Source organism: Bradysia coprophila, unplaced genomic scaffold, assembly GCF_014529535.1.
Source record: "Bradysia coprophila strain Holo2 unplaced genomic scaffold, BU_Bcop_v1 contig_151, whole genome shotgun sequence".
NCBI lineage: Eukaryota > Metazoa > Arthropoda > Insecta > Diptera > Sciaridae > Bradysia > Bradysia coprophila.
Genome location: NW_023503423.1, coordinates 1,311,795 through 1,325,667, shown reverse-complemented (window position 1 = coordinate 1,325,667; position 13,873 = coordinate 1,311,795). Strand labels below are relative to the sequence as shown.

The window sequence follows — 13,873 nt, the reverse complement described above, 5'->3', positions numbered from 1 at the left end:
TCACCGTGATAGCTGACTATCACCGTGATAGCTGACTATCAGCCGTGATAGCTGACTATCACCGTGATAGCTGACTATCACCGTGATAGCTGACTATCACCGTGATAGCTGACTATCACCGTGATAGCTGACTATCACCGTGATAGCTGACTATCACCGTGATAGCTGACTATCACCGTGATAGCTGACTATCACCGTGATAGCTGACTATCACCGTGATAGCTGACTATCACCGTGATAGCTGACTATCACCGTGATAGTTGACTATCACCGTGATAGCTGACTATGCGTGATTATCACGCCGTGATAGCTGGATATAACTAACCGACAAAATCAAATTTCATCAAAGTAATCTTTTTCGATTGATTGAATTTCCAACAGTGTAAAATACTGTTTTTCTGGAATAACTTCCAGATCCTTAATCCCACATAGCCCATCTTCGAACTTAACCTCAGGAATTGAATTCTGCGTCGATTAAAAAAATAAAATTGATAATTGGTTGATAATTACTCAAGTTATCGTGTATACAAGCAAAATATTGGGACAAATATTCCGTTTTTCATAACATTTCATACAACCTTTGGAACAAACATTTTAGGGTATTTTCCGGCATAAGACCCTGAAGGGAATAAACACTCTAAAATGTTTATCACACAATGTTCAATACTATGATTGAAAATGCATGAATGTATGACCAAGGACCTTAATGGAAAGTGTCGGAGTATAATCTAATTCAAAATTACGGAATCCGAAAAGAATTTTATGAGTGATTTCGTGGTAGTTGTTTGTATTATAAAAACATTAAAGGGTGTGAACTTTGCGTCCAGAGCGAAGCGAGGGCCGTAATCCACACAATCAATCGTTTGAAATGTAAGACATACTTTTTTCTGAAATTTTGTTTTGAATTAAAAAAGGAATGCGAAATTTATCAGAAATTAAGTCAGGTCCTCGATTCACGCACGTTCGTAATTTTAAGAATTCGTAACTTGACAGTTTTTGTGGGCATTTTTACCAAGTTACGAATATTTTGAACCACGATCGCATTAGAATCGAGGACCAGTTTTGTGATATTTTTGTAACAGTCGTAAAAATTTATTGAGAAAAGCGGTCAGTCAAGGGACCTGACCCAAAAAGTGGGGCCTAGTACGTAATAAAACCTGTTAACGTGGCGCAGGTGTAAGTACCAGGGATCAAAAGGCTGAAGCGCACTCAAAGATATCAGGATCGATATCACTGGAAAGATTGGTTGAAAAGTGTTGATCAACCAGTTAATATGTACATTCAAATAGTCAAACATCGTCTTGCTGTAGAAGACTCAAAATTAATTAATTAATAAAAAAGCAACCGTCCCTGCCGATACAACAAGTGTTTACTAATAGATTAATGTATATGACTCAATTCCATAGGTACCATAGGTACACATGAATTACATACGTGCTTTTTGTCCGAAGATCAATTATACGAAATGTTGTCGTTTTTTTTACTCAATTACATTACACCGATAACCGTGTGTGCATACGATACATACGACATATAGGAACTTATAAACAGTCCGGACATTTAAAAAAAAGCAGAAAAGAAAATCATTTCACTTTCTACATTTTTATGCCTCATTCATATATATACCATGATCTTCGTAATGTCACAAATAAAAAGTCTCATTCAACAAGGTGTAGTTCGGTTTGACGGTTTTTTTTCTGATGGAAAAAAAAAGTTGATTATCGCATTTTACGATGTGTACCAGATTATATAAGTTTTGGCTTTATATTTGTCGTCTCATCATGATCATGGACTTTATAAATGAATTTTGCCGTCCATGATTAATGCATTTCTTCGTGTGTACGTAGTAATAATAAGAGTACGCGTACCTGTCCTATATGAGATTTTCTTGAACATAGCCCGAGATTCATCGTGGATTCACTTTGTGCTGGAAGATGGAATACACACTTTCCCATTACTACATTTGGACTGAAAGTCTCCGCACACCATTATCAAGAACCATTATGTCGACAATAGGTATTTGTACAGATTAACATTCGTGTCTGCATAATGCTGACCGAGAACAGGCGAAAAGATAAAATTAAATGTGAATGTCTCCAAGGATAACCATCAACATTTATTGAAACTTGAATTGTTGACCGAGAGCCTATGTGTATATTAATCTCTCAAACTCTCATAATGCCAATGTTGGACACATATTGGTACTTTAGATGTAAGCTGGCAACACTATTAGCAAAGATCACGATACGTCAAAAATATATGGAAAAATTATAGAGAAAGAGAGATAGAGAAATGAGATGACAGCTCGTGATCTTTGCTCTCTTTGCTTCTTCATGTAAAATTAACGCCATCTACAGTGCGAATAATGTATCGAATACCAGCTTACACCTAAATTGCCCATTGAACGCTTCAAAACTACAAATTAGAAGTTTAAACGGAGATGAGAGTCGTTTCAAGCGTTTGTTCATATCTGTCTGTTTTTAACAATATCGCAGGTTCAAAATCGTGGACCTTTGAGGGACTCGTATCCGAACATAAGTTATCTCGCTCATCGAACTTGCTTCATTCCGACAACCTTCTGTTCTTTCATTTGTACTCACAACAGTGTTACGGTTGTCCCTCAAAAAGAAATTACTTTTCGACAAGGCCGGTTATCGCTCCAGAACGTTTAATGCCGTCTACGATCAGAGTTACTTTGCGCAAAATGTGTAAACCACGTTGCTGGTCTACTAGTCTACAAAACAAGGTCAAAGAGATTTTTATGGTAAATTTTTGAAATGAAATCGACAATTTTGCGAATATTTTGGTTGTAAAAGGTTATTGTTAAAATCAATATACGAGACGCTTGGAATGTAGTGTATAATAGAATAAACCAACACAATTTATAGTATATGACAGAGAGTGGATGGAGTCCAATTAATAAGAAAAGCGAAAATTTAACATAAAAGATAATGTCTCGAAGCGGAGGGAATGTATAACATTCATTTAGCATAATAATAAATGTTACAGACCGAATTGCATTTATGTGTTTATGTGTTTCGGGTACTGAGGTGTGATAAATTTTTGTTGAGTGCTTTCGGCATATTGTTTCAAACGGCTTTTTTTTGTTAATAAAACCATTTAGCATGGCAGAACAGCCATTTCCATTGTAAAACTTTCTTCTATCCACACTTTTCAATTGTGGAAATGAACAATTGGTAGCTTGTTCCGAGTTGAACGAAGACAATTAATAATTTCTGTTAAGACAGATGAAGTACAAGATTTTGTAGTGTGCTAGTGACATCATTCATTTTAGAAATTGTACTACAAAGACTGCGTCGTTGAGATTTTGTTGGGATATCACTCGTTTTGGAAGTTCAAGCTAAAAAATTTGACGAAAATCGAAAAATTTTCGAAAATTTCACAAAACATGACCAAAATTCGAAAATCGAAATTTGACGAAATTCGAAAATTTGACGAAAATCGAAAATTTGACGAAAATCGAAAATTTGACGAAAATCGAAAATTTGGTGCAAGTCAGCTACCCCGAAAGTGACCAAATATCTCCAGCTGCCCAACTTACCCTGAAAGTGACCAAATATTTCCAGCTACCCAACATACACCGAAAGTAATCAAATTTTTCTAATTGCCCACCATGTAAACCATAATATTCAAATAATATTCCAAAAATTTTGAATAAAAATATTCTACAAAATTACAACCAACTTCACAACAACCATCACAACACTATCATCACAAAATGGCTGTACATTTTTATATGAGTGAAATTGTCCCGGAAATTAATTAATTAATTCCATAAAATTGTGATTTTTCCTGGGATAATGATGATTGAAACTTAAGTTCTAATGGCCTGACTGAGGTTCCTGCAAAGTTTCATGGGGATTGGCTGCGGATTTTCCGAGATCGACCATCGATAGATAGACAGACAGATAGATAGATAGAAACATACAGAGTAAGTTGAAAGATTTTAATTGTTTGGAGAATGCCATTTTTCATGTATTTGTACTGACGACTTGGAAAACGCAATATCTCCGGTTCCCGAGCACTTTAATAGGCGTATGATAGCTCATTTTCTTTGTATTTCAAGTGAGAATATTTTATAAATAATTTGGTTACGGACATTTTGGCGAAAGTAGAATTCTCGCATATACATAGTTGCGGCGTCTCAAAAATTTTCTTCGTTCTTTTTTTGGGGGATTAGACTGCGTCAAGTCCTCCGCTGTCGTTCCGGACATGATGAAAATAAGTGCGTTTGAGCAAAGTATATAAACACTAAAGGTGATGCAAATCCACAGTTACACACTGATCCAAACTTTTAGGTGAATTTTAGCTCCGTCATGTTGCACACGTATTGCATCTAGTGGTGAATTTGGAACGACTTAGCAGCGTTTTGTAGCACACACATACAATTCGTTTGCGTCAAGTTGTATTAAGTGGTGAATTGGAATGATTTAGGGCCGTCATGTTGCACAAGTCTAAGGTAGACAACATACGAAAATGAATTCACCTGAAAGTTTGGATCCGTAATTTCTCTGATCCGCTGAGGGTCTGCATTACCTTCAGTGTTTATATACTTTGCGTTTGAGACCGTTTTCAAAGACGTTACGCCCTCCGCGGTGACATTACACCATACCTGGTAATTTGCATTCGTTGTTGTTGAAAAGTTCTTTTTTTTCATAAGACTTAAGATTCGCCAAATGAGTACATCCAAAAATGTATGCATACCATTTGTTGCCTATTTGCCACTGTCGCCATTTCCACATGAGATGTGGTAATCCAAATGTTCGTAAAAACATCCGAGGTGCCCAGGTGGAATGTCACATCTGACTCACCAGCAAGCCTATTGAGGATTGCCTAGGTCACGCCCTGAGTACATTAGCTTAGTAAGAGGATAATCTAATTAAAAAGAAATTGTCATTCCTCTCCTGACGGAATTTTCATGAATTAGATAACCAGAGTGAAGCTGTTCCGGATTTGGGGTTTTTAGTCTGGTTTTTCCTATATTTTTCGTTCAACCCATCACCTCTCTCATTTTCGACAGAAGAGCGTATTTACTTCAAATATTATCTCTGATTTTATGTCCTGGAAGTGGGCAAATAAAATCGAAACATTTTTTGTCGTATGTGTTAACAACATAACATGCTACACATGAGCAACCCATATTTTTATGTAAAAGACTCTAATCAAAAACAACCAGGTAATACACATGCATAAATACAATATGATTTCTCAATTCATTTCTCGTTCAGCACACCACAATAAATGTGTCTTACAAGTTTGTAGATATAAAGCTAACAGTCCATTCAATACAGTGCATGTTGTCATACCCTTCGGTATTTAGTGCTGCATTCGAATGTGTTTTGGAAAACGATAATTCCCTCATTCCAACGCACTTCAAGCAAAAGTGATACTCTAAATAGGGTACTGAAACTTGACAGTGCTCCATACAAAATTTTACACTGTATAAAGAGTGGGGATAAAATTTCATACAAAAAGTACTCTATTTGGCAGCTGTCATAAATAGCACTTTTGCTTGAAGTGCGTTGCTCATTCAAATTATGTGGCGCAATTACATCTTCAGTTGATACGTTGATGTTCTCGGAGAGCTTTTCTCGGGCGAGTTATAGAAATAGAACAAAAATATTGTGGCTATGAAGGCTTACTCATCTTAAAATTTGAACTGTCATTAACTCCATAAATATAAACATTTGAATGCAGCCCAACTCTATCCAATACATAACTCCGCGAGTCTGCAACATACAAATCTGTCAATATCGCAGAGTGAGTGCGATCCCTTCTCTGTTCTCGATCATTGAGATGATAATAATGCGTTGCTATCGTCTCATTCACGAATTTAAACTGCTAGTTATGTTCGATAATTCAGTCGATTGTTTTATCGACAATCGATAAATATCGACTGATTATCGATCAAACATTCGACTGATAATGATATTTATCGATTATCGATAAAGCATTCTATTATCAGTCGATATTTATCGATCGTCGATAAAACAATCGATTGATATTGACATTTATCTATTATCGATAAAGCATTCGATTATTAGTCGATATTTATCGATCGTCGATAAAACAATCGATTGATTTTGACATTTATCAATTATTGAATAATTATTCAATTATCAGCCGATATTTATCGATTGTCGACAAACCATTCGATAATCAGTCGATAATCAGCTCTACCATCAGTTAGTTTACTACTATGACACTTTTTCCATTCAAACATTACCGAACGGTTTCGGAACCACCGAATATCAATAAAACAATCGATTGATATTGGCATTTATTGATTATCGACAAACCAATCGATTATTAGTCGATACTTTTTTCGTTTTGTGTTTTACTGTTTTTTTTGTAAATTTTACATTCATTTTTATATGGAGAGGCTCAAGTAAAACACAGAAACAGAAAATGAGTCGGTTTTCAAAATTCCGCGAGTGTATAAACATTATGCGGCCTAACTCTATCCAATACATAACTTTGCGACATACAAATCTGTCAATATCGCAAGTGAGTGCGCGATGTCATCTCTGTTCTCTAATTGAAATTTACATGACGGAACAACGCGCTACGTTCGATATGTATTCCAATGACGATCATTGGGATCTTATAATGCGTTTCTATCGCCTCATTCTCGAATTTAAACTGCTAGGTCCACTAAAACGTAGACATGTTCGATTGATAAAATATCGATTATTTCCTTGGAATCGATTATCGATGTTTCAAACAATCAATTTCAGGCGATTGGTTTATCGACAATCGACAAATATTGACTGATTATCGATCAAACATTTATAATGACATTTATCGATTATCAGTCGATATTTATCGATGAGTGATAAAACAATCGATTGATTTTGACATTTATCAATTATTGAAAAATCATTCGATTATCAGCCGATATTTATCGATTGTCGGACAAACCATTCGATAATCAGCTCTCCTATCAGTTAGTTTACTAGTATAACACTTTTCTCATTCAAACATTCCCGAACGGTTTCGGAACCACCTAATATCGATAAAACAATCGATTGATATTGGCATTTATAGATTATCGACAAACCAATCGATTAGCACTCGATTCTTATCAGTCGATATATATCGATTGTCTGACGCAAAATATCGGGAGGCCCAACGACATGCACCGAATTGAATCTACCTTTTAATATATATCGCATTCGAATTAAAATGAAAAGAAAAATGGTAAGAAGAATGCGTGTATGATGGATCGGTTTACCATACAGAAGACCAAATTTGCAGTCACAGTCTGCTTTCATTCGTCGTTTAGTTAAGTCATATTATATTATGTGCAAAATTGTTATTTTAGCGCAACTTTTTAAATAATTATTGCTGAGTAAAACAGAAAATTGTTTTTTTTTTCTTCATTTTAAAATTTATTATAAAATAAAACGCTAAGTGAACGGGTTACGTTGTGCGGCCTGTGTGTGCTTAACTATTGGTACATTTCAAAATGCGGTAATCGCGCGATGTATTTATTTTTCCTTTACTCAATAAATTAAATCTCTTTGAAATGAAAATTAATTTTTTTTTATTTGATCGGTTATGTTCTTAGTTGACCGTTACGGATTGCATGTGGTGTGTTTGTTTGAATTATTTTTTTAATAAAATATTTTTTTTTAAATTTTTTTTGTGTTGCTGTCCAGTTAAACAAAATTAAGGTTTCGCACCGGATTCAGACAAAAAAATATTATCGCAGAAGAAAGTGATTTCGTTTTTATCGGCGACATTAACTGACATAAAAAAGGTCTACACACCATTAACACGAGAAATTCAACAAAAAACAAAAAATGTGGTGCAATACGGAAATTTGTACGGACAACAAGAGCTTTGATAAGCTGTTGTAGACAACAACAAAAAAAAATTAATGTTCGCGTCAACACTTTAGTTAGTTTTAATATTTCAATTAAAAGTGGTTGACGAAACTAAACAAACCTTCACGCTGCACATTCGGTGTTTTGAATTTATAAATCGCAAAATTTTTCCAACAACTCAACATGAAAGTGATAATTAGTGCACTAGCCACAATAACGATCGTATTGATTTCACCAATACTCTGCGAAATATCCAACGGTGAATCCGTTGAAATACGACGAATCGGTCACAATGCCACCACCATCGTCACCACAAACGCATCATCGAATACGTTCGACACGCGTAAGGGTGGTGTCAATTTGAAAATGGACCACTCATTCGCAACCGACAACAATTACAACATAACCAATTTGATTCGGATCGGTGATATTTTGAATGTGTTCCGGATTGAGAATATTGGAGCGGCATGGAGCTCGTTCCGGAATCGGGTCAATCAAAACTGTTCGCATGATTTATTTGATTATATCAAAGGGTTAGAAGGGGGCAAGATGTGGGCTGTTAAAAGTAAGTTTTTCTCTTGATTCCATACGTATTGTGCCGTTTCGTCGGTTTCGCGACAAACAGACGTAGATTTCCAAATTCAACGGAATTTCATTATCCGGATGTGGCAGTGGCTGTCTGTCGTGATACCGACGAACGCGTTCGTAATGTTCAGAATTTATTTACACTAAAACCAGACGTTGAAATATGGAAAAAAAAATCGTCAAAAATAATTGAAAATTATGGTTTGTTCAGCCGCAAAAAAAGCTATTCAATCAGAAGAAGCCACTTCATCATTTAATTTATCTTTATTGCGCATATTGAGTTGTCGGTGTGTACGTAACCATTTGCGTGATTAACATAAATTCTATGAAACTATTGTTGAACGAAGAAACGCTATAAACACCAGGCTCTTAGCCTTTAGGTTAATTACATCGTTAGATAATAAAACACAATCGTTTTCTGTGTATAACCTACTGCATATCTGGAAGTTGCACCAAATGCATTCGATCGATAAATTATCGATTTTTCCCTTAGAATCGATTGTCGATTTGTTCAAAAAAATCAGTATCGATCGAATGTTTTATCTATAATCGATCAATATCGACTAATAATTCGATAAATATTGACTGATAATTCGATTATCAGTTGATATTTGTCGATTATCGATAAAACATTTGATTAATATTTTGCCGATTATTTGGAAATTCGTCCATCGATTGAAGATGCTCCGAAAAATCAGCTTGAAACAATACGTTTTCCAATGTTTCCAGTGTTCCTAGAAGCCACAGTGTCCTTGCATCACTCTAATGAATAATTTTAGTCGAATTTATCAGATACTTTGAGTTTTTCGCATTCATATTGATGCCGAGGGCGCTAGGGGTCACCTACTAGTTTTCGAAGTAGCAAATTTTTACGATTTTTTGGCATTGATGGTTTAGTCGAAACCTGAAATGGCGGACACTGTTCCCGAGGGAATCCAAAAATCTTTCATATCCTTGATGCACTGTTTAGTTTGACGGCACCCAGGAATATTCTGCCAATATTGTGTGAATGCTTTTTCTCTTATTTTCGTATTTTTTGCTTTAATGAGAGAGTCAGGAACACATATGAATGCCTATGACTGGTTCCGGGCCAGTAAATGAACTAAGAGCTCTAATTTTAACTAATTCATCTGCTATTTCATTGCCCTCAAAGCTAGAGTGGCTAGGAAGGAATCCAAATGATTTTCTAACCTATACATTATAGTGTACCCTTTATGTACACGGCATATGCTTGTCACTTGGACACAGATATGTAAATAGAGGGACTGCGAAGAGCGATCAGTTGGTCTAATAATAAGCTACAGTATTTCAATTTTTCAAAACATAGAGGGTCAAAATTCAAATTTCCATTCGTTTTACATCATTTTTGTTTGCTATATTCATTCAACGGAAATACTCCTGCACGATGTCGACAAACACTACGAATAATACTGAGCAAGCCATCGAACCATCACAGCTCATTGAAAAATTCGAATTTCCAATTTGCGTAAAATTCATAAATATTTATGAAGAAATTGAGATAATTGCCGACGATTTTACTTTTTTAAAAAAAATTGAAAATAAAATTCAATTCATTTCGGAGGCAGTCGTTCTGAAAGTTAATCAAACAAAAGTTTACAACATTCAAGGGCTGAAGATGTTAAAATGACCGTTTTTGATTCTCGTGTTGTTGTTGTTTTTTACCTTGATTATCTCATAGCATAAGCATCGAAACAACTATCGATTGTCTCCCTACACATTAAAAGCATAAAATGCTTTAAAAAAACCTTAAATAAATTATTGAACAAGTTCATGGTAGACATCCTCTCATTTTCGTAGATTTATAAGATATTGACCTTTCAACAGATAGCCATGCTATAAAAACAAAGTTATCGAATCAACGCATACCGTAACCATGATGACGCGTTCGAACAATCATTTTGAAGAAACATAAAAAAAGCAAACCTCAACAGCTCAAGGAAATCTTGTCGAATCTAGCCTATCAAAAAGTCTCAACCAACGAACCTGTTCAATTTGTTGTGACCATTGTGTTCGACCAAACTCGAATCTTTTTTATATAAATTCTGTTTGTTTTTTTTTGCGAAATTATTTGTTTACAAATTGTATATTTAGTTATTGGCTGGTCAGTTCTGACAGCCAAAAAAAACAATTTGATAGAATTATAGTGCAGGAATGTCATGTGGTTGCGAATTAGCATTCTTGTAATTCAATCACCAAATGAGTGATCATCAGGGCATTGGTTATTTGATAGCATGTCTAGAAGCTTCATAAGAACGTTTTACGAGATCAATGTTCTGTCTAGCCCCAAAGCTATACATCATGGTAATCTTCGGTGCTGTTGGATCTGTTTATCACATTTCAATTGAGGGACCGAAAAAGCTCCTTCCTGCTTGAACTTACACTTGTCAGGATTTACCACATAGTATTTTGCAGGACTAGGAATAAAAAGACGATCCAAGACATAGCCGAGATCAATAAACAAACGAAAACGAGACTTTTCATCTTTTTCTCTCTAGTCATGTGATGGATTTTACATGCTGTTTTCTTCGGAATTCTGTCAGAATTATTTGGAATTCGAATTTTTCCAAATTTTCTCAGAATTGAAATTCATAATAATAAGCCCTGCCATTAAATTTCACATGAGAAGAAAAAAAAACCACCGAAAATAGTCCACATGTAATGGATCATTTTCGCATGGCGGAAATTGCTATGGAATGGTCAACTTTCAAATGGGGTAGGCAGTAAATAGTTTTTAGTTATAAGAGGGAACAAAAATTGGAAATTTCATTTCGATATGGTTGTAGCCCGAGTAAATGAAGCTTAGTATTGTTTTCCCGTTTAATTTTGTCAACTGTTTCTGAAATGTTATTGAAGCTCCGCAATGCTTCTGAAAATCCGAATTTCAATGAAAATTTGAGTTGGTGAAATGTGTGTTTTTCCTTTATTAGTGGAATCCGTTTTTTTTTTCATTAATGTATTCCAAACGATTTAGCATAATGACTGGACAATCACTAAATCATTTACTTCTTTTGTTAAAGATTTATGATCCAAGGTCGTTTATGTGTGAAATCTATTTCTCTCATCATTACGATGAGAATTCTTTCTATAGCCGTATATTGTCATCGTAACAATACAAGCTTCTGATTTTATGGAAAGATCAGTGTCAAATAGCGGTTTCTTCTCTCAAAAAGTGTCAAATGAGTTGTCAATTTCACAAAGCTAACCTCAAAAGATGTTTCTTTCACAGAGCCGCCCCTTGAAATGTATGAAAATTTGTACGGCGTCTCACCATCCAATACTTTTTTGTTCGATTTGAGGTTAGCTTTGTGAAAATGACAACTCATTTGACAGCTCAAACGACATTGACAATGATCTATATTAAAAATTGCTTTTGAATGTTGTGAAGATGAGTGTGACAACATATTTCTCCAACAGAGTGTCACAATGCGACATATTCGGTAGCTCATTTGAGTGTGTAAATGTAAGATTTTACCGGAGCAGGTTTTTTATTTCCACGCTGCTTTTTCATTCCCGCGCTGTTGTGGTTACTTTACTTGAAAAGTAGTTTTATTTGAAAAAAAAACCTTCCATCGTCACTGGATTCGAAAATATTTTATGAATTCTTTTTGTCCGTTGTGACATGCCTGTCTTCAGCACACGTCCTCAATTTTCCTCACTCGCTGCGCTCGTTTGCACTAGGGCTGAAAAATCTACATTTTCACACTTGGTGCACAAGATACCTACATTCGGTTCGTCATTATTGATTTCGAATAAATCGAATTCATGAACAGCAAAAGGAAACAAAACGATTTTCTCGTATATATTGATAAGATATTCATAAATTATTGAAATTATCTTTCAATATCACTTGGTTCGTCACAATAAATATGCTAAACCAGACGTGTTGTTTTGGTTTACACACAATAACAGACTTTGGCAAAAAATAATAATTTTAAGAAAACAAAATGTCCAACGTATGCAAATTGTGAAATCAGAATTTCAAAAGCTTTCGCTTATACGATTTGATTTTCTATTACAAACTGAGATCGGCGTAATTTTTTTTTTCTCTTTTGCTTTATTTAATTTTACTTTTTATAAGTGACAAGTGGAGTACCTCCGCCTTCGCTCGGGACAGTGCTCATGTGTCAACCATCTTCACATGTCAAAAATGTCCATGCGTCAAAAATGTTCACGCGTCAAAAATGTTCACGCCGCAAAAATGTTCACGCGGCAAAAATGTTCATGCGTCAACAATCTTCACATGTCAACCATCTTCACGCGTCAACAATGTGTCAACAATGTTCAGATGCGAACAATGTTCATATGTCAACAATGTTCACGTGCACGGCAGAGTAAAAGTAAACCTTGGCAGGAGCGGTTCATTATGGAAACGTCAAATGAGGGACCTAATCCTTTGTATGGAAATGAACTCAAATGAACACTGACATAAGTTGAAAAATTTAATTCGCAAAAAACATAGGCCTACTAGATTATTCAGGTCCCTAGTCAAACGAGCGCTCCTGCCTGGGTTACTTTTACTCTGCCGTGTCACGTGTCAACAATGTTCACATTTCAAGAATCTTAATAATGTCAAATGTTCCGCTGTTCAAACGCGAATAATCACGCGTCAACGCATGGAACTGAAAGAAAAATTGCGCGAAATTATTACCAACTTTTCCTGAGTATGCCAAGCATAGAGTTACACTAGAGAGGTGGCATGGTGGCGCTGTCGATCAAAGGAAACCACAAAAATATATGGTAAACCAGACATGTTCAAATAATGACAGCGCCACCTTGGCACCTTCTCGAGTGTAACTCTATGATGCCAGGTCTCTAGGATCTGGGTTCCTATTCACGCCGTAAGTGTGCCTAAAATTTGAATTTTAAGTGAACGATTCGATGAAAAAGTGAACCTAAATAGTTATTTCAACGCTTTCTTATATGAAAATGACGCTACGTTATAAAAGACCTCTGCACTTTCCATTTTGAATTTTGACCGCTCTTACGGCGTAAATTGAGAGACAAACAAACATTAAACCGAATGTTATAGATAGCTTGTCACGTCAACTTAATTTTCTTCTATCTACATTCACACAGCGTTATGAGGCGTCACAAAGCTCTGAATGTTATTTAATTGATTCAAATGAAATCAGATTTTGTTTCCAATTTTTATCGATATCATTCGCCATGCATGCCAGAGTCAGTTACATTTGTCTTTAATTACAATTTTTTTGAAATGAGGAAGCTTTTAATAACAGGAATTATCTTATAATAAAAAAAAATTGGTTTCGAAGGTTTTAGTTATCAAGATCTTTTCAATATTTAAACGATCATGTAATTTGTCATAATAAAATATGGGTCGTACGACTGAAGGAACAATGAACTTGCAACTTTTACCAATAAGGCATTGAATTTCTGTGTATATTAATATCGTTACA

At 35.2% G+C, this 13,873-nt stretch overlaps 1 protein-coding gene across 2 annotated transcripts in view; it reads left to right on the top strand.

Moving 5' to 3' along the window:
* The first annotated feature begins 7,288 nt into the window (after positions 1 to 7,288).
* LOC119074328 (O-acyltransferase like protein) overlaps positions 7,289 to 13,873 on the top strand; it is a 32,948-nt gene continuing 26,363 nt past the window's right edge. Inside the window, exons 1-2 of one of the 2 annotated variants that reach the window (XM_037180409.1) lie at positions 7,289 to 7,494; positions 7,683 to 8,415. In XM_037180409.1, the coding sequence (XP_037036304.1) occupies positions 8,034 to 8,415 (382 nt within the window). In that variant the 5' untranslated portion in view covers positions 7,289 to 7,494; positions 7,683 to 8,033. Of the gene's footprint in view, positions 8,416 to 13,873 lie in introns of both variants that reach the window. The other variant, XM_037180408.1, reaches the window with a different exon arrangement.